This window comes from Chiloscyllium punctatum, chromosome 10 (assembly GCF_047496795.1).
Source record: "Chiloscyllium punctatum isolate Juve2018m chromosome 10, sChiPun1.3, whole genome shotgun sequence".
In the NCBI taxonomy this organism is placed as follows: domain Eukaryota; kingdom Metazoa; phylum Chordata; class Chondrichthyes; order Orectolobiformes; family Hemiscylliidae; genus Chiloscyllium; species Chiloscyllium punctatum.
This window is the reverse complement of record NC_092748.1, coordinates 77,232,654-77,259,766: the sequence shown is the minus strand read 5'-3', so window position 1 is coordinate 77,259,766 and position 27,113 is coordinate 77,232,654. Positions and strand designations below refer to the sequence as shown.

The 27,113-nt window shown below is 39.4% G+C and overlaps 2 protein-coding genes across 8 annotated transcripts in view; one reads left to right on the top strand and one right to left on the bottom strand.

Moving 5' to 3' along the window:
• Positions 1-3,392, top strand: part of steap3 (STEAP family member 3, metalloreductase) — a 39,123-nt gene extending 35,731 nt beyond the window's left edge. For all 3 annotated transcript variants that reach the window (XM_072579606.1, XM_072579607.1, XM_072579608.1), the window contains exon 5: positions 2,978-3,392. In XM_072579606.1, coding sequence (XP_072435707.1) covers positions 2,978-3,274 — 297 coding nt within the window. In that variant the 3' untranslated portion in view covers positions 3,275-3,392. The remainder of the gene's footprint in view (positions 1-2,977) is intronic.
• A 1,187-nt stretch (positions 3,393-4,579) lies between these two features.
• Positions 4,580-27,113, bottom strand: part of c10h2orf76 (chromosome 10 C2orf76 homolog) — a 29,114-nt gene continuing 6,580 nt past the window's right edge. Inside the window, exons 1-7 of one of the 5 annotated variants that reach the window (XM_072579611.1) lie at positions 24,540-24,558; positions 23,968-24,062; positions 19,469-19,632; positions 17,782-17,832; positions 16,770-16,807; positions 8,558-8,639; positions 4,580-5,105 (exon numbers count right to left, since the gene is read on the bottom strand). In XM_072579611.1, the coding sequence (XP_072435712.1) occupies positions 5,029-5,105; positions 8,558-8,639; positions 16,770-16,807; positions 17,782-17,832; positions 19,469-19,601 (381 nt within the window). In that variant the 5' untranslated portion in view covers positions 19,602-19,632; positions 23,968-24,062; positions 24,540-24,558 and the 3' untranslated portion in view covers positions 4,580-5,028. Of the gene's footprint in view, positions 5,106-8,557; positions 8,640-16,769; positions 16,808-17,781; positions 17,833-19,468; positions 19,633-23,967; positions 24,063-24,445; positions 24,598-27,113 lie in introns of those variants that run through there. The other 4 variants (XM_072579610.1, XM_072579612.1, XM_072579609.1 and 1 more) reach the window with 4 other exon arrangements.

Below are 27,113 nucleotides of genomic sequence, written 5' to 3'. Positions count from 1 at the left end.
TTCCACTTGGGGCCTTGATTACTTGCTGTACCTGCTTATTACATTGACACCTGCACCAAATATATTGTTCGGCCGAAAGTACTTAATGGGTTCCTTAAGGTCTGATCAAAACAAGATGACAAATGCATTTTGATTTCAAGTAAATGTATTAGCTTTTATCAGTTTTTGATTTATGCAAACTGAGTAAACCTATTAGCTTAATCTACCTTAAACATATTCAACAAGTGAGTCTCATTGCCTTCTAACTGTTGGTAATTCTGGGCGACAGCTGGCACTTGTAGCTCTATCTTGGATTCCACAGCATCAGTCCACAGACCCCAGTCCAATGCTGAAAATCCAGGGCTTTGATCTCAAGGACCTGGTCTGATTGAAAAGATCCACATAAGGATGGTTGGTATCCTTGCAATTAATATTATTCTGAATGTAAGGTTAAGTGCTGAATCACCATTTTGTAATAACCTCAGTACTTTCCAGCCTTCAAAAATATCTGGAAAATACTTTTGCACTTCTGTAGTTCAGTGTCATGATCTGGTTTGAATATATCATTTTTGAGCCTAACACTAGAGCATCTAAATACCTCTGTACCTCGAAATTCTGCAGTTATTCTCCACAAAAGTAATACTCTGCTAATTATTAATGTTTCCTGCCAAATTGAACACCAACTTCTTTTCTCATTATTATACACCATCTGCCAGTTTTGTTTTAGCCCACTTGCTCTATCAATATCTGTCTGCAACTTCCTTATGACTTCTTCAAAACACATCCTTTTCCTACCTACCTTAATGTTGTCTGGAAAACTAACACCAACTCATCGACTACCTTATTTTAAAGCCTCTTTTAAAACCTAAGGATGAACTCCATCTGGATATGGAGATTTGTCAGCACTTAGCTCAAGAAATTTGCTAAGTTCCACGGTCCCTTCCAGTGCCAGATTTTCAAGTATTCCTGGAATTTATTCATACCCTCTATAGTGAAGATAAAAGCAACACATTTAATTCCCACCACCATTTCCTTATTATCAACTATTAACCCACTATATTCACTTTACAGGATCAATATTCACTTTGTTTTCCCTGAATATAAAACTTTTCCTGTAGAACCCCTTTGCTATGTTTTATACTTTAATTTCTTCCTGCTAATGACCCTCAAGTCTTTTTCTGCCAATAATGTGACCTATCAGTCATCTTTGTGCAATAATATGTTTTCTCCTCAAGTTTATTACTTTCCTTAAGAACTATTGTTAACCATAAATGGTTGGTCATCCTTTTAGAATCTCTTGATAATAGGCACTATTATTAAGTCTTCTGAAATGTTCCCTTTTTTCTGTGTTTTCTATTAATCTAGCCCCTTGCCTAGAATACTGTTTTTACTTCAGTTAGATCACCTTTTCATACCAACATAGTTGCCTTTATTTAGGTTACAAAACCAGCTGCTCAAAGAATGCTTTTGAGTTGCTATGAAAGCTTCATCTTATAAGATTGCCAACCTGACTATTCCAATTTCTATATAAAGTCACTTATGATTCTCGCCATTTTTTTTCACAAGCATTCAACATTTCTTCGTATATACTTTGTCTCACATTGTGATTAGTGTAGATTTGTCCACAAAATGTCATGTTGGACATTTGTTAAGATACCAGCAACTATCACTGGGTATTTGTAATGTAAAACATTGGTACTAATTCTTTTATTATTATTTGAAAGTGGAGTGTAATTTTGCTAATTTACAAACTACATACTGGTAATTCTTCCATTTTCCATTACTAACAATTACCACCTGTTTGTTTCATTTCCTAGTTCTGGCAGAAATTCAGTTGTGGAACAATTGAGTCTTTTGACTTCCTTCATGTATGACAGCATTTGATTAACATTAATTGAATTTCTGAATTCACTGTCTTTTGACAAGGACAGGAAAAGAAAACCATCTTTGTTGTAGAAACCAGAAAATTTATAACACAAACCATTTAGCGAATCATTATTTCACTACAGTTTATAACTTTACTAGCTAGAACATAAACAATGTCCAGATTTGTGGTAAGTGCAATCATTGGTAATTTTTCTCAAAGCAATGATGCATTTTGTTTGCTCCTTGACAGTATTTTTCTACTTTAGATTGTTTTAATAGTTGAATCAGTGGATGACATAACATGTTACTAGTGAATCAGAAATAAAGGATTCAGAAAGCTTTCAGCTTTGTCTCTTAAAAGTGAGCTTCCTAACAGTCAAAACTGGGTTCCAGAATTTGAACACATGATCTTAATTAACAATTCAGTGTCATACTAAAAGAATGCTCTCTGAAACATTTAAACCAAGGTCCCATTTGCCTTTTTAAGTGGATGTAAATTATGCCGTGGCAGATTCAGAACAGCCATGAGGAGGAATTACTTCTCTCAAAGGGTTGTGAATTCACTACCCCAGCCTGTGGCAGATGTCTGGACACTGAATAAATTTGAAGAGATATAGAATTTTAATTAGTGACAGGTTATGAAAAGCAGGCAGGAAAGTGGAGGTCAGACAGAGATTACATCATCCACAATTGTATTAAATGGTGGAACATACTAAGCTGAATTGCCTACTCCTGTGCCTGGTTATGTTCTTATTTTCTGGTACTAATTTTAAGTATTGTGGTTCTGTGCCCTAGCTACTACCATTTATCCCTCAGTCAGTGTCACTAATTATCCAATTGTCTATGTCAAACTTTGTGGGCCTATTCATGCACAAAGCTATAATCCTATACACTGTGATTACATTAATGATTACAACATTACAAAAGTATATTGGTGAATTATGATGCAGCAAGTGAAACAATACTTACAATGTAATGCCAGCATTAAATAGAAAGGTATGCATGAAGCTACTAATATTAGAAGTGCATACCAAAAGAAAGTAGTGTCCATGCTTGATAAATGATGTACTTATTCATTTGTAAAAATTGGAATGAGATTCTTTTAACCAAGTGAAACTTAATTGCTTTTCAGTCAAGATTTGGAAGCGCTGCATTGGTGATCAGCACGCTACACACACTGACATTTGGATGGTCTAAAGCCTTCGATTCAGCCCAATACAAATTCTACCTGCCACCTCCTTTTACAATTGCTCTCATTGTGCCTTGCATGGTGCTTGTGGCCAAAGTATACCTGTTCCTTCCTTTTGTCAATCGCAAACTAACACGAATCAGACGTGGCTGGGAAGCTAATCGTCAAGTGAAGTTCTGCGAGGATGGTGATGCCAGCCAATTTTCAAATGACCACGCAGAGAACACTAGCGTCGTTTAAGTACTACCTCTGCAGAATCTCATTTATTTTTTGAAAATTTGCAGTTTTCTCAATTGAAGCACTAATTCTATTTCTAGAGTATTTTATAAATAAAAGCTGACATGCTTGTTAAAGAATAGTTATCTGCATTTCTAATTTTTCTTAATGTTATGTACAGAAAGAATTATTGACATTTTATTCATTACCTACATGGGTAGTAATCTAAAATGCCACTTATTAGGATGAATAGTTTTTAAGTGGGTTAATATTGTGGCAGTTTTTAATGTCACTCAATTGTTCATAAGAATGTTCAGTATATGCAATAGTACAGAAGGACAAGTACCAAGACAATAGATAGCTGTAAACACATGAGCTTGGTGCATTGTCACAGTGAATCCATAAGATCACAAGACCCAAATCAAAAGGTGCTACATTAAAAAACCACTGCATTCTATGATAAGTCTTACATATTCACACTTCGAGGTTCAGTTAAGCAGAACTAAGCTAACTTAGCTCTTCCACCTCCAATGGGGTGGGGGTGGGGGGGGTGGAGGCGGAATACCCAAGTTGTTCATATTAAACAGCACAGTGGTCAGCACTGCTGCCTCTCAATGCCAGGGACGCAAGTTCAATTCCTGTCTCAGATGACTGACTTTGTGGAGTTTGCACATTCTCCCTGTGTCTGCATGGGTTTCCTCCGGGTGCTCCAGTCCAAAAATGTGCAGGTTAGGTGAATTGGCCGAGCTAAATTGTCCACAGTGTTAGGTGAAGGGGTAAATGTAGGAGAATGGGGTCTTGGTGCATTGCGCTTCGGCAGGTCGGTGTGGACTTGTTGGGCCGAAGGGCCTGTTTCCCCCCTGTAACTAATCTAATCAAACTTGGTCATGCAGTCAATAAGTTAGTGTCAAACTATCTCAATAACTGCACCAAATTATTTTGAGTAAGCAAGTTGCAATATCAAAACTGACTGCAGAGGGTAGTCTATGGTCATTCCACAATTTAGTGACATTCTGGATAAAAGCAAAACACTGCAGATGCTGGAAATCTGAAATAAACACAATACTAGAGAAACACAACAGGTTGAGCAGCACCTATGGAGAGGAATAGATTTAACATGGAATTAGAGGTGGGGGGGGGACTGAGAATGCACGCAGGCACTAGGCAGGGACATTAGAAGAGTTTCTGGTGGGGAAAGTAAGGAATCAATGTGACTCCTACCTTTACTTACTTTAAGTGAATAAAGTATTTCCTTTGAGTAATGCTATGGAACGTCAAGGGTGTGTAACAAACTGTGCCTTTCACGGACTTTTAATGGGCTGGAGACAATTTAATAAACATTTCACTTTTATTCAATCCCAACCATTAAAATTTACATTGAATTTAATTCCATTTATTTGAAAAAATATGAACAGAACTTGACAACAACTGCGACTGATTTCAACTCCATTATTCAATTCCATTAAACTAAGACTGTGGTCTCCAGCATCTTTCAGAATTAACCTGTAACCAATCATAAGCAAGTGGCTATTCCAATTTTCTAATTAATTGCAGGGAAAGTACATAGTTATAGCTCAATCTTTTCTAAGGCAAAACACCATGGAAGAGATTATTAGGCTAGCCAAATTAAAATGCACATTTCTACTGTCAACATTAACAGGAAATAAATTTATATGTCATGGCATCTTTTGGATTCTTGAACAAGTTTCAACATATTCTGAAGAATATAATATTCAAACTCATTAAAATTATTTAAGATTTGGCACATTCTGGTTAAATCACCATAATACTACAGGGTTCTTTTTGAACTTTTCATAATCTTCTCTCTTAAAACAAGCAAGTTCTGTTTCATGGGCTGAAAAATAAAGAGACAGATGTGAAGATCTTTATGATTTTTTTTAACAGATTTTTGTTTAGCTAAATAACTGTAACTGAGAAAATCCACTTGTATTTATATGTTTACAGTCATGGTTAATTCTATCAATCACTGAATTATCCAACAGGAGACAGTGGACAGTAATCAGAGGTAAAAACAAGATTCATTAGCTTGTACCTATAGGAATGTTGAGATTAATTGCACAACACATTCTATCCCAAATAAGATCAGCCAACTTCGAATGGATTGACAACTGAGCCCAGATCCTGAGATCCTGCAGTGTATGTGTAGCTGAAAGTGTATTTTACTATTGTAACTACAAATTGGAGAAACTTCAAAACATTTTTTTGACTGGCTGTTATAATCAACTTGGATTCGTAGATTTGAAACAAAGTGCAATGTCAAATTCCTTCATTAGTTCATATTTCAATCTCATCCAATATGCATGTTGAACATAAGTCGACAAAAATAAATAATACTGCAACTCTTCAGTCTTAAAAGTCTAATGCATAATATTGTCTATAAATGGATGGAAGTTTGTTCAGTGAGCTGGAAGGTTCATTTTCAGACGTTTTGTCACCATACTAGGTATCATCATCAGTAAGCCTCCGGTGAAGCATTGGTAGTATGGCCTGCTTTTTTTTTTAAGAAAGTGTTTAGGTTTTCTTAGATCAGTAATGTCATTTCCTATTCTTTTTCTCAGGGGTGGTAAATAGACTCCCAAGTCAATCCAAGCCACCAGGATACATGAACATTAACAAGTCACAAAAAGACATGGCCCACTCGCACTAGTATCCTTATATACAGAGGAGGATGGGACAACACATCCATCCCAGGACAAGCCAAATAGAGACACATGCAAGAATTCCTGGAAGCATGGCACTCCAACTGGAATTTTATCAACAAACACATTGACTTGGATCCCATTTACTATCCCCTGAAAAAAAAACAGGAAACGACATCACCAACCCAAGGAAACCAAGACACAAATAAAAAGCAGGCCATGCCACCAGTGCTTCACGAGAGGCTCACTGATGTTACCTAGTATAGTGATGAAACTTCTGAAAACTAACCTTTCAGCTCAGCGAGCACACTTACATCCAGAGCTACAAATCCTCTCAAAACTCGCTAACACCTATGGGAATGTTACGCTAAAACTGGCCCGAAAATGGGAAACCAATGCCATCTGACAGAGTGCCACCCGCAAACAGCTGTACTTCCTGCATGAATGCTTAGGGAAAAGGCACTACCTAAATGTCTTAAATACAAACTTCCCCATAACACCCCACTAGCCAAAAAGAATAGCAGAGCAAATCGGCCACAGAATGCTGAGAGAAATGATTAATGATGCCTACAACAGACTCCATAAATACAATGAGGAAACACCACGCCAAAAAAAACTTTACTAATGCAACAGACCATGAATGGACAGACAGTACAACAAGCTATAGACATTAGACAGTGACAGCACAGAAAATGAAAAACTAGACCTGCAGAAAAAAGTAGAAAAACTTACACAAAATAACAATATAGACAATACAGAAGCATGGATAAGAAACTTATCTGACCAACCCTTAACAGACACTGAAAAAGCCGTTTAGTAAGAGGATTAAATTACAACTTCCAGGATACGGACAAGAAAGATTTCTTAGCGGTATTAGAAACAACACAAAGACAATTAACTCACAGAAGAAACCCAGCAAACTGTCAGACAGACAGTCGCACCAACAAGAAGCAGGAAACAAGAAGGAAACACACACAATATATAAAAGGAAAGCACTAGAAGGACTCAAAAAAGAAAAATATTGTTATCCTACTGCAGACAAAGGACGCTTCACAGTGATTTTAAATCAGGGACGAATTGAAGTGAACGCACTGCTTACAGATACCAACAATGACCAATAAGTGGCAATAGACCTGACCCCACAACTAGAGAACAGAATCGCAGCCCTACTCAAAACACTCAGAAACCTGGAGAAATAAATAAGACCGACTTCCAAAAAATGAAACCAGACAGATCCATCACACCACACTTCTAGGATTACCCAAAATTCTCAAACCAGGAGCCCCCATCCCCTCCCCTCAGGCGCATAGTCTCGCTACCTGGAACACCAACTTACAGATTAACCAAGGAGCTACACCAAAAACTAAAACACTTAGTAGAAGACTCACGCCATTCCATCCACTCCACCCAAGAATTCCTGAAGACCAAAGACACTGAGAAAGAGGAGGATGAAATAATGGTCTCCTTTGATGTAAAAGCTCTATTCACATCCCTCAATATCAACCTGGCCAAGGAAACACTGACTACATTATTAGAAGACCCAAAAACACATACACCAAACACCACCAACTTCATCAGCAAGGACAGTATCATAAAGCTAGTGGATCTATGCCTTACCACATTGCAAGAACTCTAACAAACACTTCATTGAAGAAACAGTCAAAAAAAACCAGCCACCACAATATATGAACATCAACTAGCCACAAAAAGACATGACCCACTCTCGCTAGTATCCTTACATACAGATAAGGACGCTGTTTCAACTGGGACAACATACCCATCCAGAACATGTCAAACAGACGTGTGAGAATTCCTAGAAGCATGTCACTCCAACCAGAACTCTACCAACAAACACATTGACTTGGATCCCACCTACCACCCACTGAGAAAAAGAACTGGAAGTGACATCGCCACGGTAAATTATGTCACCACAGGAAATGACATCACTAACCCAAGGAATCCTAAACACAAATAAAAAGCAGGCCATACCACCAGTACTTCACCGGAGGCTCACTGATGATGTTAACTAGTGTGGTGACAAAACTCTGAAAATGAACAGTCTAGCTCAGCAAGCAAACTTACATCCAGAATCTCAACACTCGCTATTGTCTATAAATCTTAAATCAGCAACGAAATTGAGAAATGGAATTTAGGACAAATAGCTGGCAACCTTAGAATTCACAACAAACTGAAATTTCATTGGAGTTGAGTATCCTGGAATTTACAACATGTCCCAACAAATAAATTTAAAACAATCAAATTTAAATTACTGACAAAAAGATACTTCTCTGAGCTGTTCAATTCTAACTACCTACTACGGAACTATCTTTTACATTTACTGTGCATTTCTTTGTGAACAGAAATTTATCTTCACTATTTTGGCAAATGTTGGTTTGGGTTTTATTAGTGTTCCAGCTTTCACGTAGTCAAAATGTAGATTCTTATTGAAATTTTGAAATGCTTATTGCATTTAAATGTGGAGTTACTCCAATTGCTGGTGTAGGAATGTAAAAACTGCTTTCTGCGTCCGATCTTCTTAGAACAAATTGTTTTTTTTAATAAATATAAACTAATTAGAAAGCAATTCTGAATGCAACAATGTGTTCACCCAGATAAAATATGTCAGAAAGGTTTCCCAATCACTTACCCACTCCTGCTTCTTTCAGTGTGCTTGCCTCCTTTAATACAAGTTGATCATCATTGTCTAAGCTCACAACGAGATCATTTGTCTGAAAAATGGAAAATAAGTACTATCTTAGAACTGGACATGATAAAAAGCATAATGAGGTCCAGGCAACCCTTTAAATTCCTTATCAATAACATCGATTCAAAATTGAGATGGTGAGCATACAGACATGCAACAGCTTGACATCATTTTTACATTTCAATGAAGGTTTCCAGACACTTTCCATCACCATTCCTGGACACATTATCACACCAAGGAGACAGATCCATCTAGGTGATAAATTTTGTCATAGAGGTTGAGAGAATGTAGCCCCGGATAAACCGATGAAGAAAACTTACTGCTAATTTTGCCCTTGCCCTTCCTCAGTTGATTAAATTAAAATCTTCTTGTTGAACACCATTTGAAGTATAGAGGATAGCTAGGACATAAAATGCTGAGTGGAAAAATTTTAAATATCCATACTAGGGTGCCATGGTGGCTCAGTGGTTAGCACTGCTGCCTCACAGTGTCTGGGACCCAGGTTCAATTCCCGTCTCGGGCAACTGCCTGTGTGGAGTTTGCACATTCTCCCTGTGTCTACGTGGGTTTCCTCTGGGTGCTCCAGTTTCCTCCCACAGTCCAAAGATGTGCAGGTTAAATGAATTGGCCATGCTAAATTGCCTGTAGTATTAGGTGCAGGTGTAAATGTCAGGGAATGGGTTTGGGTGGGTTGCTCTTTTGAAGGTCGGTGTGGACTTGTTGGGTCGAGGGGCCTGTTTCCACACTGTAGGGAATCTAATCTAATCTTTAAAACAACCCAAACTGGCTTGGTAGTACTTCTACAAGTGAACTAGCCGATCACTATTTGACACCGCTACCGAAATGAGTTTGCAACAGAAAATCTACTTGACTGCATCCTCTTCAGTCTGCGTGCCATTCACATATCTGTTTATAATGATGCTGGTAGGAGTGATCACCAAATAATTCTCAGCACCAATGTGATTTGCAAGAGTTTTGCTATTTACACATATCTAACAGCTCAAAACTGGGCATCCAATATGGCACCTTAGGCCATTAACAACAAGCCTGCATTCCATTCCATTACTTGGAATATTTATCACTTGTTTTATTAAATTGGGAATAACCCTGGTTGAATAAAGAGCACAGGGCAGCATGTTAACAGCAACACTAGACATACTGAAAATGAGGCTTTAACCTGAGTGAAGTAATAGAACAGGCCTATATACATGTCAAACAGCAAAAGCAGCAAGGTGTGAGCTGATAATTAATTTGATCCTGCAGTATGGTGAACAAAACTCCATAATTGTGTCATTGCAATCACGGACGGTAATCAATTAAACAACTAACAGGAGGTAGTGGCTCCCTAAACATCTCCATTCTCAATGATGGCAGACACCAGCATGTCAGTGCAAGAGAAGAGTTTAAAAACCCAGTGGATCCAACTTATTCCTGCAATACCCCCAAATGCAGATTCCAGTATATTTGTTTCAGTTCACATGATATCAATAGACAGTTACATACACTGTATAATGCACAGACCATGGCCCAAACAACATCTTAGTACTGAAGTCTTGTGTTGGTGAACTATCCCATGCTCTAAGTAAAGCTGTATCAATATAGCTACAGTGTGGTGTCCACTTGGCAAAATGGGAAACTGTCCAGGAACAAGACACACCCAATTTCCCCAACTTATTCTCAATCTTCCAAATAACATTAGCCAACATTGACATATCAAGTGGCACTTTCTAATAACCTCCATTCCAATCCTCAGTTTGCATTCTACCAGTACCATTTAGCTACAGACCTGTTTCAAACATGCAAAAGAGCTGAATGCGAGATGTCCGTTAAGTGTAACTGCCCTTGATATTAAAGGCAGTATTTGATTATGAAGTTCAGTAGCCCTGATAAAATGAAATAAATGGGAATCTGGTGGAGACTCCAAAAGCCAGAGTTACACCTAGCACTAGGAAAAATAACTGTAGTGCTGAAAGTCGTAATGAGTTTCTCAAAGAAGTGACAAAGGCCTAAACACCATCGCTGTTTTATCAATAGCTTTTGACCATAAGCTCAAAAATGCTGAAGCTTGATGATTGTTCGTCCAGTCTATTTGCAACTCTGGTAAGGAATAAGTCTGTGCCCACATGCAGCAAGTCCTGACTTGGGCTTATAAACGCCCACAAATGTTTCAGACAATGACTATTTTCAACAAGAGAGAACCTAACTATCTGCCCTTGACATTCAAGAGCTGAATTCCCAAATATACTGGGGTCACCACTGACCACAAATTTAACTGAGCCAGTCACAATAAATACTGTGGCAACAACAGAACTTAAGCAATCCGTGGCCACATGACTCAAAATAACATTTCTATCATCCATAGGCACAGTCTGATGGAATAACCCCAACTTGCCTGCTTAAGCATCATTCCAAAAACACTCAAACTCTTAGTTAATTCAACAGCATCTACCAAAACTCAAAGCTATACTGCGTAAAAAAGACAAGAGAAGCGGTCGTATGGGAACACCATCACCTGGAAATTGATCTCCAGTTACATGCCATCCTAACTTAGAACTATATCGTAATCCATTCATGGTCACCAAGGTAAAACCCTAAAACTCTACTAACAAAACTATGGAAATACAAAGATTAGAGTGGTGCTGGAAAAGCATAGTGGGTCAGGCAGCATCCAAGGAGCAGGAAAATAGATGTTTTGGGCAAAAGCCCTTCATCAGCCCCGATGAAGGGCTTTTGCCCAAATTATCGATACTCCTGCTCCTTGGATGCTGCCTGATCCATTGTGCTTTTCCAGCACCACTCTAATCTTGACTCTAATCTCCAGCATCAACAGTGTCCACTTCTGCCTATGGAAATACAAATGTAATTAGAACAGACCAAAGAAAAGTACAGCACAGAACAGGCCCTTAGGCCCACGATGTTGTGCCATGATTTAATCCTAATGTAAAATTTAGTAACTTAACCTACGCACCCCTCAACTCACTGCTATCCAGTGCATGTCCAGCAGTCGCTTAAATGTCCCCAATGAATCTGCTTCCACCACCACAGCTGGCAATGCATTCCATGCATTCACAGCTCCGTGTAAAGAACCTACCTCTGATGTCTCCTTTATACCTTCCTCCTAATATCTTCAAACTATGACTTCTCATACCAGTCAATCCTGCCCTGGGGAAAAGGCTCTGGCTATTGACTATCTATTCCTCTCATTATTTTGTACACCTCAATCAGGTTTCCTCCCTTCCTCCTTCTCTCTAGAGAGAAAAGTCCGAGCTTATTCAACCTTTCTTCATACGGCATGCCCTCCAGTCCAGGCAGCATCCTGGTAAACCTTCTTTGTACCCTCTCCAAAGCCTCTGTATCTTTCCTTTAGTAGGGTGACCAGAACTGGACACCATATCCCAAGTGTGGCCTACCAGGGATTTGTAGAGCTGCAGCAAAACCTCGCGGTTCTTGAACTCGATACCCCGTTAATGAAAGCCAAAATGCCATATGCTTTCTTAACAAGTCTATCCATTTGGGTGGCAACTTTGAGGGATCTTATGTATTTGCACACCCAGACCCCTCTGTTCCTCCACACTGCCAAGAATCCTGTCTTTAATCCTATATTCAGCATTCGAGTTCGACCTTCCAAAATGCAGCACTTCGCATTTATCCAGGTTGAACGCCCAGCTCTGCATCCTGTCTATGTTGCGCTGCAGCCTGCAGTAGCCCTCTATACTATCGACGACACCTCCAACCTTTGTGTCATCTGCAAATTTACAAACCCACCCCTCAACCTCCTCAAAGTCATTTATAAAAACTACAAAGAACAGAGGCCCAAGAACAGAGCCCCGTGGGACCCCACTCAACACTGTCCTCCAGGCAGAATATTTTCCATCTACAACCACACTCTGCCTTCTGTCAGCCAGCCAATTCTGAATCCAGATAGCCAAATCTCCCTGTATCCCAAACTTGCTGACTTTATGAATGAGCCTACCATGGGGAACCCTATCAAATGCCTTGCTGAAATCCATATACACCACATCCACTGTTCTACTGTCATCGACCTGTCTTAACACATCCTCAAAGAACTCAATATGATTTGTGAGGCATAACCTGCCCCTCACAAAGCCATGCTGACTGCTTTTAATCACACTATAATTTACCAAATAGTCATAAATGCTATCCCTCAATTCTTTCCACAGCTTTGCTGACCACAGACGCAAGACTGACTTGTCTGTAATTGCCAGGGATTCCCCTATTACCTTCTTGAAAAGTGGAACAACATTCGCCTCCTTCCAATCCTCTGGTACGACTCCCGTGGAGTGTGAGGAGGTAAATATCCTCGCCAGCGGCTTAGCAACCTCCTTTCAAACTTCCCGGAGCAGCCTAGGATAAATCTGGTCTGGCCCTGGGGACTTATCAATCTTAATGTTTTCCAAAATTTCTAGCACACCAAATTCATCAATCTTGATCTGGTCATGACTGTATCCCAGCTCCTCTAAGTTTTCATTTACATCAAGTTCCCTTTCCTTGATGAAAACCGAAGCAAAAAAAACTCATTTAGGGCTTTCCCTATCTACTCAGACTCCACACACAAGTTCCCTCTGCTATCCCTGATCGGTCATACCTTCTCCCTGAACATTCTCTTATTCCTCACGTATGAGTAAAACGCCTTTGGGTTCTCTCTAATCCATCTTGCCAAGCATTTTTCATGCCCCCCCCACTGGCTCTCCTCAGTCCATTTCTAAGCTCCTTTCGTGCAAGCCTGTAATCCTCTAAAGCTGTGCTAGATCCTTGCATCCTCCACCTTACGCAAGCTTCCTTCTTCCTTTTGACAAGAAGTTCCTTTGTTTTCGTCATCCAAGGTTCGTTAATCTTACCCCTTCTTACCTGTCTCAGAGGAACAAATTTGTGCATCACTCGCAACAACTGCTCCTTAAATAGTCTCCACATGTCTGCTGTGCCCTTTCTGTGGAACAATTGCTCCCAGTCTGTACTTCCCAACTTCTGTCTGATTGTATCATAATTTCTTTTTCCCCAATAACTGCTCCTTTCACTCTAAGGCCATGCTAAATGTGAGGCAGTTGTGATCACTTTCACCAAAGTGCTCTCCCACCGTGAGATCTGACACCTGTCCTGGCTTGGTGCCAAATCCAAAATGGCCTCTCCCCTCATTGGTCTGTCTACATACTGAGTAAGGAAACCCTCCTGAACACACCTGACAAAAATTGCTCCATCCAAACCATCTGCACTTACAAGGTTCCAGTCAATATTGGGAAAGTTGAAATCACCCATAACAACAACCCTGTTACTTTTGCATTTTTCCAGAATCTGCCTGCCTTTGCGATCTTCAATCTCTACTGCTATTAGATGGTCTGTAGAAAATCCCCAGTGCGATGGCTATTCCCTTGCTGTTCCTAATTTCTACCCATACTGGCTCAGTAGACAAACCTTCCTCAACAACCTTTGTTTCTGTAGCTGTGATGCACTCTCTGATTAGCAATGCTACACCCTCTTCTCTTTTTCCACCCTCCCTGTTCTTTATATATGTTCTAAACCCTGGAACATCAAGCAAGCATTCCTGTCCCTATGAAACCCACGTCTCCGTTATGGCCACAACATTGTAGCTCCAAGTACTGATCCATGCTCTAAGTTCGTCACTCTTATTCCAGACACTCCTTGCATTAAAGCAGACACACTTTAATTCACAAATGTGGTTCAACATTATCTTCACAAGGTCAATAAGTGATGGATAACAAACATAGATCACATGAAGATTACATCCCATAAGTAGATAAAAGAAAAATCAATCACAAGTTTTTATTTCATAATACTCATCTCTGCAGAGTTCTGGAAATGGTTGCCTTGTAATGCTGACATTTGATCACGCTATGAGATCAACTTATATATGCTTATTTCAAATAAGCAGTTATTACAAAATGCACAGAAAAATTAGTTGTCTGAGGGGCTCCGATGACCATTTCATAAAAGTGAGGGGCATAGATATGGTAAATAGGCAAGGTCTTTTCCCCAGCGTGTCCAAAACTAGAGGGCATAAGTTTAAGGTGAGAAGAGAAAGACACAAAAGGGACCTAACAGGCAACTTTTTAAAGGCAGAGGATGTCGCGTGTATGGAATGAGCTGCCAGAGGAAGAGGTGGAGGCTGGTAAGATTACAACATTTAAAAGGCAACTGGATTGATATACGAATAGGAAGGATTTAGAGGGATAGGAGCCAAACACTGGCAAATGGGACTTAATTTAGTTAGAAAATCTGGTTGGCATGGATGCGTTAGATTGAAAGGGTCTGTTTTCGTGCTGTATATCTCTAGAACTCTAAACGTCCGCACCCCAAATTAGATTACAGCATAAATTTATCTAATGCATTACTTGATTAATTATGTAGCGGAGTGTACTGTTCATTTTAGTTATCGTCCTCACAAAAAAAGCTGCTTGAAATTTGGAGAAACAGAAAAATAATGGGAGTAACCCATTGAGCCTGATCCACCATTCAATATGGTTGATCGTCCATCTCAGTAGCCTGGTCTTTCTTTTGGCATATACCCTTTGTCCTTTTAGCTCTAAGAACTATGTCTAACTCCTTCTTGAAAACATTCAATGTTTTGGCTTCAACCCTTTTTCTATGACAGAAAATTCCACAGGTTCACCCCTCTCTGGGTGAAGAAATTTCTCCTCATCTCAGGCCTACCAGGTTTCCTTAAACTGTGACCCTCACTTCTGGAATCCATGGTCACTGGCAACATCCTTCTTGCATTTACCTTGTCAAGTTCTGTTGGAATTTTGTAGGTTTCCCCCCTCATTCTTCTCAACTCCAGTAAACATAGTTCAAGGGATTTGAACAAGCTCAGCCAATTTCAAGAAGGGCTTTAAATGGATCTTCAAAATGCAGGAAAGCAGTATTAACTGCATTAATTTCCCTTACAACTAAAATTTGGGAATACCTGTATTAGATTAACAAATGTAAAAAGGGAACTCATATTGCAGATTACCAACGTGGCAATTAGAATGCAATACTACGTTTCTTACAAATATGTCAGAACAAGGTTAGGAACTGAACTAATGTCAAGACAAATACTCAAATACTTATCACAGCTACTGGATTACTTTTAGAACTGATATTGGACATAATTATAGATTAAAATTTAATTTTCATTTAAGCATCAGGTTATTATTCTTGAACAGTTGTTGGAGCCTTGCACTTTCAGAAGTGAAAATAAACATCTCTTCAAGCAAACATGTTAAGAAATAGAGTGCTGAAAGAAAATAGAAGGCTGAAACTCCATTCCAAAAATTAGGATCAAAAGACTAACTCTCTGATGAAAGAAATGGCAGAATAAGCCAAAGCAAAAACACCTCTAGAATTAAAATACTGTTGTGCATTTACAGCAGGTAATTTGCCTACCCAAAGGCAGCTTAGGAAATGTTATACATCGTCAACAAACAGAATGGTGTGTAAATGGCAAATTAATTTTCATGAAGTATAAAGTGATACATTTTGCTACAAAAATGAAAGAAAGAAACTACTACTTGGATAATAGTCTAGATGGCATAGAGGAACAAAGAGATCCAGGGACGCATAGTAGATACTGATAAAGCCTTGATTTCTTTTTTGTATGAAATAGCCAATGCGTCCAAGAATGTAGCATTTTAAAACCTTAACACGTTTAAAACTGAATTAGGATCAGTTTAGAAAGTTGTTAGCTGCCATGTATAAACAGGAAATACATATATATTATTTGTTTATATATTGTATATTCATTTAAATGATATGTAACAACTAGATAGTGCTTTTGTTTCTGTAAGATTCTAACATGCAAGGAAATGTTGATTTTGTATTATGTGCAATCAAGTGCACTAATTTTTTTTGTTAGTGCATCATGGGCTACAACTACAGGTTGTTCTGCTATAACCCACGCTTCGTTAATGCGAATTCGCTGTAACATGATTGACAAATTGGAGACACTGTTTCTAAAGTGTGGACTTTTAAAACGTGTATTAGCTGTAAAGCGATTACATCACTAGCACTTTAAGCGCTGTTTCTAAAGCGCTTGGTTCCATGATTCAAGGTTCCAAAAGAATGCAACCATCGCATTATAGAAGAACAACCTTTAGCTGTTTAAAAAACAAAACAAAAGGACTTCAGTATTTGAATATACCTTTGCTCCATGTGCTTGGTGAATAATCTTTAATGTATCTGCGGAGAGATTTAAATTAGTAAAAGTTACTCTGTTCAGAAACAAAAAAATTATAGCTGGATGATTCTGTGTCTGCTTTCTCAACCAGTGTTCAACACTGTATATTTTTCGTTCTCTATTCTGGTTTTCATCACCTAGTGAACCTGTAGTTAGATTTATGGGTCTGATCCTTTTGTCAACAAAAAATAATCTGGTTTATCCCTCTAAAGCTTGGGAAGAATCAAGCTGGCACTACAAACAGCTAGGGAATATCTGACTGGATCACATAGTAATAACTGAATTACTTGGCTGAATCATAATTACTCATACTTTCCTTCAAACAAGTGTGTTCAGAAAACTGAAACACGAAAAGTACTGTTGCTTTGCAGCCTTCTTAGCTCTTCCTGAGCAGAGCTCTGTATTTCGATCATGGCTTCTTCAAAAATGCTTAGCGTATCTTAAATCTAAGAAGTCTCTCATAGTGCAGGATAATCAAGGGAAGTGAACCACGATTTTTGTTCACAGCATTAGTTACAGTATTGTGAGATTTAAATGTCCAACAGCACAGACAACAGCCTTGTGAAAGGCTAAGTATGCAAAGTAGGCATGACATTAGGTGCATCCAGGAAGGTGGATAATCTGTGTTCGGTATTGGGGATGGGTTTGGGAGAGGTGTACTTGGGCATGTGGCAATTTACCTAGGAGATAGACCAGACTTTAAATTGTCTAACATTTCCTGGGTAAGACATAACTTTCCTGCTGTGGAACCTCAGAGTTTAATAGATATTTCAAAGGGCTTGTTGCAACAATAGGGATTCCGCAGGTTACTGATGTACAATCCCCCACCTGTGGCTGAAATGATTATCTGGTCACCAGAAAATCCAGACCATTATTATTAGTGAAATCCTTACATAAATGAAACTATGTTCAATTCAGTTTTCTCATGATTAAAATGGCAGCTAAATTAAGCTATTTCAATTCAAATGCAACATACCATAGGTGTATTTCTTAAAAGGTGGTGGAAGACCAGGTTTTGAAGATAAATCTGTGAAAAGCAAAGATAAACATTTCTAAATAACATTGATGCAGATTATCAAAAAAGAAATCACCATGTTTGGTTATGCTACAGCAGTTACTCAAAGATGATAAAAATATCATAACTTCACCTGAATGGCAACATGGCTAATTATAATTAGCACAAAGGAAATAGAAAGGTAATTGAATAGAGAAGAGTCATCAAGTAAGAAATCATACTCAAAACACAGGAGGACATTCAGCCCATGTTATCTTATACAGCAATCCAGTCATTCTTACCCTATACACCAGAAAATTTATTTGTCAAGATCCTTTCCACTTCCACCATCTTCTTAGGCTGTCGGATCCAGTTCATTAACACTCATTGCATAAAACATTCTTCCTCACATCCATTCTGCATCACAAACCCAACAACTTAAATGCGTATCCTGTTGTACTTGCACCAATGCTAATGCACCAGCAAATGCAAACAATGTTTCCCCATCTACCCTAAAGTTGTCATACAGTAATAAAACTCTCTAAAATCTTACCCAAACCACCTTGCTCCAAAAATAAATACCAGCTTTACATAATGCTCCCGTAGCTAAAATATCTCATGTTGAGAACAATTTTGTAAATCTCCTCTGCCCTCTAAGGACTGTAGATCCTTCCTAAATTGTCATAATCAGAACTGGGCACAATACTTATGACCTTAACTAGAGTGTTATGAAGTTTTATTATAACTTCCCTATTTTTGTAATCAGTATCTATATTTTTGAAGTCCAAAATCTCTTTGCTAACTCTACTCTGAATTCGTCCTGCACCTTCAAATATTTTAAGCAAATGAAACCCCAGGACATTCTACATCAATGAAGTATATATTGCCTCTCCCTGCCAGACCACATTACCACACACTTCCCTGTATTAAATTCTATCAGTTATTTGTCTGTCCATTCTAGCCTACATTACCTTGCAGCTGATTGGTATCCTTGCTATTTGTCACTCCTATAAGTTTGAATAATATTTTCCTACATCTAAATAACCATATTATTTGTATATATTAAACGAAAGCAAACTCTCAACTATAGCACATTTCACAACCTGGGAAGTAATTCACACATTTTCGTGCTTTGAAGTATAATCACTGCTGCAATGTAAGGAGAGGCAACTGCCAATTTGTGTGCCAATAGGTCTCACAAATGTAATAAGGTAGGCTCGTCAGGACAACAACAACTTTAATTTTAATGACATAATTTGTTTTTTGCAGTACTGATTGAGAAATAACTATAGAGAGAATTCTTCTATTCCACAAGATAACTGCCAATTTCTTAATATCTGTTTCTGAACCGACAAGGTTTTAACTTAAGATAGAATATAGTAGCACATCAGTTACCCAATCAATACTGTGTCAATAGTATCATTCATTTTATCATTTAATCTCTTCTACTCACTATCATACCAGACTTTTGCTCTTTATCCCACCTATTGTATTACTAAAATTCCCCAGTTCTGACAAAAGGCCAGGACCTTAATAGTAACTTTGTTTTTCTCGCCACAGATGCTGCCAAATCTGGTCAAGCATTTTCTGACTTTTATTAAAGAAAATAACTTAACAGGTTGAATATCAAGAACAAATAGGTATTTATATCTCTTGCCAATTATCTCACCATTCTGAAGAACGTTAAGAAATTCCTGCACAGTCTGATTTACATTAACATCATGGTAGACCACAGATTTGAAATTGCGATGTTCAAAGGACCGTACCAAACGAACTGTGACAGTTACTTTCTCAGGAGACATGTGTTGCGCTAGGAATTTTAATATGTTGAGCCTATGAATTGTAAAGGAATAATGGAGTTAACCCGTGATGACAAAGAGAATTTGGTGTATGGTTCAAATTTAACATTTAAATACCAGAAAACATTTCATTATGAAAATACATTATTTATATTCAAAAACATTAATTTCTGTTTTCCTACAAATTAAACTATAATTCGAGGTGACAAAATAAAATAGCAGAAGAAATGCATTAATAGATTGCCCTCAAAATTGATTCAATAGTCAGACTGAATCCTGACATTTGGTGAACATCAACTTAACCATGACACATTAAACAATGTTAGGAAATGAAAACAAGCAACAACCTATGTGGCAAGCCCAGAGACAACTCGTCAAGTGGTAAATGAAGATATTCGGCATCATGTGGAGCTGTGAGAAACTGTAACTAAAGTGCAAAGAAGGTCAGGAACCATCCAGAATAGCATATTTGTTGCCATTTCATTAACATGGCCACTTGCAGTGACTACATTTAAAACATAGGTTCATGGTAATGTTGACATTGCTGGCTGGGCTAGCACTTATCATCCTTGAGAAGACATAAGTTGTTAGCATATATACTGCCTTGTCATTCCAGGTGGTAGATGTTTGAAAGGTGCCATCAGAGAAGCCTTGGTGAGTTACTACAATACATCATGTAGATGGTATACACTGCTATCACTATGATGGTGAAGGGCATGAACAGGGTACCAGTCAAGCTGGCTGCTTCATTCTGAATGGCATCCAGCCTCTTGAAGACTTGAAAATAGCAGGTAATCAGTAAGATTGCAGATAATACAAAAATCACTGAAGTGGTAAATAGAGAGGAGGGTAGCCTTAGGTTACAAGAGGGTATAGACAGGCTGGTCAGATAGGTTGATCAATGGCAAATTGAAGTCAATCCAGAATCCATGAATGACTTGAGGCACTTGGGTAGTACGAAGTGGGTGGAAATCTGGAACTCTCTGACTGAAAAGGTGATAGAGGCAGAAACCCTCATAACAACTATTTAGCTGTACATTTGCAATCCAAGGCATACAACATGATGGGTCTTGTGCTGGAAGATGGATTAGTATAGCCAAGTGCATGTTTTTAACCAGTCCAGTCTTGTTGGGTCAAATACCCTATCTTCTGTGCTGTCGACATCTATGAAAGTAAGATTCAAAAATAGTGTTGGTGGAAATATAAATTCTTGTAGATGGTTGATCGACACTTGGGAGCCAGGAACCCACAAACTGCAAATCCCTGGACTTTGAAGTACTCTTTGAGCCACCTAAATAACAGACAAATGCAGCTTCTGGTCAAAAGGAAACCCAGGTTCCTGACAATAGGAGATTCAGCAATTAAACATCAACTAATGATGATTATGTGCTCTTCTGTTGAAGATCATCAGTGACTGGCACAGATGTACAGCATGGAAACAGACTCTTTGGTCCAACTCGTCCATGACAACCAGATATCCCAACCCAATCTAGTCCCACCTGCCAACACCTGGCCCATATCCTTCCAAACCCCTCTTATTCATATACCCATCCAGATGCCTTTAAAATGTTGTAATTGTACCAGCCTCTACCACTTCCACTGGCAGCTCATTCCATATACGTATCACCCTCTGTGTAAAAACGTTGCCCCTTAGGTCTCTTTTATATCTTTCCCCTCTCATCCTAAACCTATGCCCTCTAGTTCTGGATCCCCCACCCCAGGGAAAAGACTTTGTCTATTTATCCGATCCATGCCCCACATGATTTTGTAAACCTCTATAAAGCACCACACCCCTCAGCCTCCGATGCTCCAGGGAAAACACCCCAAGCCTATTCAAGACCTCCCTATGGCTCAAATCTTTAAATCCTGGCAACATCCTTGTAAATCTTTTCAGAACCCTTTCAAGTTTAACAACATTGTTACGATAGGAAGGAGACCAGAACTGCATGCAATATTCCACATGGCCTAACCAATATCCTGTAGAGCCATAACATGACGTCCTAACTCCTGTACTCAATACGCTGACCAATAAACGAAAGCTAACCAAACGTCTTCTGCACTATCCTATCTACCTGCGACTCCACTTTCAAGGAGCTATGAACCTGGACTCCAAGATCTCTTTGTTCAGCAACACTACAGAGAACCTGCTAAGATTTACTTTCCCAAAATGCAGCACCTCACATTTATCTAAATGAAACTCCATCTGCCACTTCGACAATCTTTGATATTGAACATTTTTTGCCATATTAAGGACTACTTTAGATTAGATTCCCTACAGTGTGGAAACAGGCCCCTCGGCCCAACAAGTCCACACCGACCCTCCGAAGAGTAACCCACCCAGACCCATTCCCTCTGACTAACATATAGGCAATTTAGCATGGCCAATTCACCTGACCTGCACATCTTTAGACCGTGGGAGGAAACTGGAGCACCCAAAGGAAACCCACGCAGACACGGGGAGAACATGCAAACTGGTACTGTGAGGCAGCAGTGCTAACCACTGTGCCATCGTGCTGCCTGAGTATCTGAGGAGTCACTAACAGTGTTAAATGTTATACAGTCATCAAACATCCCCACTCCTGGTCTTATGCAGGAGGATTGGTCATTAACTGGGTCTAGGGCACTACATATGGAATTTCTACAGGTTGCACCCAGAGACCAAGATGACTGACTTGCAACATCTACAGTCATTTTCTTTTGCCAGGTACAATATCAAGCAGCTGACATTTTTCACTCATTCCCACTTTGACTCCGACAGGCTCGGGCTCCATGATATCTTATTCATTGAATGCTGCTTTGACGTTTAGAGCAGTCACTCTCACCTCACCAGTTCAGCTCTCGTTTCCTAGCAGAACCCAAACCGAGTATCAGTGAGCAAGTTATTACTTTGAAGTGCTGCTTGTCAGCACCTCAATCTGTCACTTTGCTGATAATAGTGTTTTGGCTAGATTGGATCGGTCTTGTCTTGCACACAGAGCATATCTGGTTACTTTTTCATGTTGTCAGATATATGCCAGTCTTGTAGCTTTACAGGAACAGCTTGGCTAGGGGATTGCCATTCGGATTGGTCACTGAAACTGAGATTTTTGTAAATTAGGTATATTTGATACTGAAGTCCTCCATTTAGCTCTAGTTTCAGTCTTTTTGGATTCCTGTTTTAGCTGTAGTTTACCTATTTATGTCAGAAGTTGTTGCTGTAACAAAAGCAAGTGAACCTCTGAGTGAGAAAGAGGTTATAGAGCTAAAATTGTATCTTTGTGCCATCCAGATACATATACAAAGAGATGCACAAATTTATGAAAATAAGAAAGCTGAGAGTCAAGTGTCCTAGTCCTGAAAAGTGCACCATTAATTACATGTGAATTTACCTAGAAAGATCCATAAGAAATGAATATCAAATCATAATGAAGTGATGCAGCTTTGTAAGAATATCAAATGAACATTTATACTTTATTTCTAGCATCTTATTGAGATGCCTACCACACCTTCTTTATTAAGTACATAAATAAATAAACAATTAATAGAATGATAACAAAAACAAAAAATGGAGAAACTCAACAGGTCTGGTAGCATGTAAAGAGAAAATAGAGTTAAACATTGAGTCCAGTGGTGATCAGACCGTAGAGCTTCTCCAGTAACATGTTTTTGTTTCAGATCTTCAGCATCCATAATTCTTTGTTTTATTTTAGCACAAATTACTGTGTAGCTAAAGAGAAAATAGTAGTGTAGGAATAAATGTTATGTTTTCAAGTTGGTAAATCATAAATTAACAGGTTCAGTACGCAGACCTTAACTTTATTAACATAGATTATAAAAAGCTATGAGGGGAATAAACATGATGCATCCAAGTACAGCACATAACAGATTCCATTTTGTGGTTCCTCAGATGGAACACTTGCTAAAATAAGTAAAGTGCCCATAAATTAATCCAGTTTCTTCTTTTCCAAGTTGAAAGCAACACTGCACCAAAAAAAATCAGTCACTGCAGGCATAAATAATTCAGACAACAGATTCCTCGTTCTCACAGCCCATTTTCTTTCTACTTCAGCCAGAAGTACTTTATCAAAAATGTTATGCCAAACTGCAGCGCACTGCACCGACTGAGAGACAAAAACTGCAGCTCTGGAACACACACAAACCTAAATTCATAACAAACCTCAGACAAAATGGGAGAGGTCAAATCTGGAATATTAAAAATATTTTGAAGAAATTACTGTTAGGACACCAGGGCATTTGGTTTAAAACTGGGCCTGTCCCAGTAAAACCTGGCCACCCCATTCATCCTGCGTTGAAGGAACCCAAAAGTACACAGCTCAATTTATCTTTTTCAATAACATTACTCAATAAATCAAACTAAAAGACCATTTACTTTCTCTAGAGTTTTCCTTCCTCATGAAGATACAGTTTCATTCAGCACCTCCCCGTCACCATTTCACTTGCTGGTTATCAATCACAGATGGTTCGCTGTTTGAAACAAAAACCAAACAAGACCGAGAATACAGCAGGGAGCAAACATTACACATCCTGGAGCGGAAATGTCGGCCAAAGCCAAGAGTCCGACTCCTAATTCCTAAATAGTGAATGTCAGTTAGGGAGAGGGGGCGGGATTGAGGGGGTGGGGATGAGTTGATTCTCATTGTCATTGTCATTGTCATTCTCATTTCCAAACTCCCCCTTCCTGCGCCCCACCCCACTTCCCCAGACTGCGCCCCTTCTCCCTCCCAGACCTGTCCCCTGGACTCAAGGTTTTATGAAGACAGCCGTAGACCAGAGGCGGGTTAGCACCTTGGTAGACGAGAGAAAACAGTAAAATAACATGATCCCAAACACATACATATATTACATACGTGTATATTCTCTCTGTGTGTGTATCTCTTGAGCTAAGTACTGCTAGACCTTGCCTGGTTCCCCAGTTCACTCCAACCCACCACCATTGTTTACCTCAAAAGCGAGACACCGTGTTAACGCCTGCGCACTCGTGTGCGTCTCAAATCCCGCGAGATTCACTTCCCGCCCCATGACTCCGCCCCCTCCGAAATCTTTACCGCACACCTTCTAATAACTGCGCGATCTCCATTTTACCGTAGTATTCCATCAGAAGTGATATTCATTTACTGCGTAGAGTCATAGTCATAGAGATGTACAGCATTGAAACAGATCCTTCGGTACAACCCATCCATGCCTACCAGATATCCCAACCCAATCTAGTCCCACCTGCCAGCACCCGGCCCATATCCCTCCAAACCCTTCCTATTTATATACCCATCCCAATGCCTCTTAAATGTTGCAATTGTACCAGCCTCCACCACATCCTCTGGCAGGTCATTCCATACATGACCACCCTCTGCGCGAAAACGTTGCCCCTTAGGTCTCTTTTATATCTTTCCCCTCTCACCTTAAACCTATGCACTCTAGTTCTGGACTCCCCGACCCCAAGGAAAATAATTTGTCTCTTTATCCTATCCATGCCCCTCATAATTTTGTAAACCTCTATAAGGTCACCCCACAGCGTTTGATGCTCCAGGGAAAACAGCCCCAGCTTTTTCAGCCTCTCCCTGTAGCTCAAATTGTCTAACCTTGGCAGCATCCTTGTAAATCTTTTCTGAACCTTTCAAGTTTCACATCTTTCCAATAGGAAGGAGACCAGAATTGCATGCAATTTTCCAACAGTGGCCTAATCAATGTCCTGTACAGCTGCAACATGACCTCCCAACTCCTGTACTCAATACTCTGACCAATAAAGGAAAGCATACCAAAGGCCTTCCTCACTATCCTATCTATCTGCGACTCCACTTTCAAGGAGCTATGAACCTGCACTCCAAGGTCTCTTTGTTCAGCAACACTCCCTAGGACCTTACCATTAAGTGTATAAGTCCTGCTAAGATTTGCTTTCCCAAAATTTAGCACCTCGCATTTATCTTGTGAGAAACAAAGCTCACACACATCAATAATTTCAGTCCGAGACAAAATCTGAATCCGTAGTGTCCTTTATTTTACTCTTGCAAGAGGGTGTGATGTCCAGTGTCTATAAGGCAAGGGACATACACACCCCAATTTCTTTTGTTTTACATTGTTCCTCCCCTGTTTGCATCTTCCACTTCCCTAAGACCGGGACCCATTACTCCTGTTTATCTCTTGCCTTATCCGGCCTTGTCTGTGACAAAATGCTTAGTTCTGGCCTCACAAGGCCGTTGACCTCATCCCGCTGTAGGTCATTGTTAGGCATAATCTTTCTTCATCATTATCTACTCCCTCCATCTGTACCTTCCCCTACCATACTGATCCTTATGATCCTTTTAATTGGGGTTTGTTCCCGTGTTTCTGTAAAAGTGGGAAACAGATGTTTATACCTATTGTTTGTACAGGCGTATCTAGCTTAACTTCCTCCCCTCACAGCATCTTATCTATTCACCTGTAATATCTACCATTGTTTTGCAGTCACGTTTCATTCTGGCATACAATTTTAGCTAATACAAAAACAATTATGTATTTTCTCCACGTAGTTTCCATTCTTGTTGACTCAGCCCTTGGCTAAAACAATTACATACTGGTGTGAGTTCATTTACTTTGTATAAGTAAATGGAATTGCAGAAGTAACACTATTTTTCACACATCCCACAATCTGAATTAAATTCCATCTGCCACTTCTCAGCCCATTGACCCAGCTGGTCCAGATCCTGTTGTAATCTGAGGTAACCCTCTTCGCTCTCCACTACATCTCCAATTTTGGTGTCATCTGCAAACTTACTAACTGTACCTCTTATGCCTGCATCCAAATCATTTATGTAAATGACAAAAAGTAGAGGGCCCAGCACAGATCCTTCTGGCACTCCACTGGTCACAGGCCTCCAGTCTGAAAAGCAACTCTCCACCACCACCCTCTGTCTTCTACCTTTGAGCCATTTCTGTATCCAAATGGCTAGTTCTCCCTGTATTCCATGAGATCTAACCTTGCTAATCAGTCTCCCTTGGCAACCTTGTCGAACACCTTACTGAAGTCCATATTGATCACATCTACTGCTCTGCCCTCATCAATTTTCTTTGTTACTTCTTCAAAAACCTCAATCAAGTTTGTGAGGCATGATTTCCCACGCACAAAGCCATGTTGACTATCCCTAATCAATCCTTGCCTTTCCAAATACATGTACATCCTGTCCCTCAGGATTCCCTCCAACAACTTGCCCACCACTGAGGTCAGGCTCACTGGTCTATCATTCCCTGGCTTGTCTTTACCATCCTTCTTAAACAGTGGCACCACGTTTGCCAACCTCCAGTCTTCCGGCACCTCACCTGTGACTATCGTTGATACAAATATCTCAACAAGAGGCCCAGCAATCACTTCTCTAGCTTCCCACAGAGTTCTCAGGTACACCTGATCAGGTCCTGGGGATTTATCCACCATTAACCATTTCAAGACATCCAGCACTTCCTCTTCTGTGATCTGGACATTTTGAAAGATGTCACCATCTATTTTGCTTCAGTTTATATCTTCCATATCCTTTTCCACAGTAAACA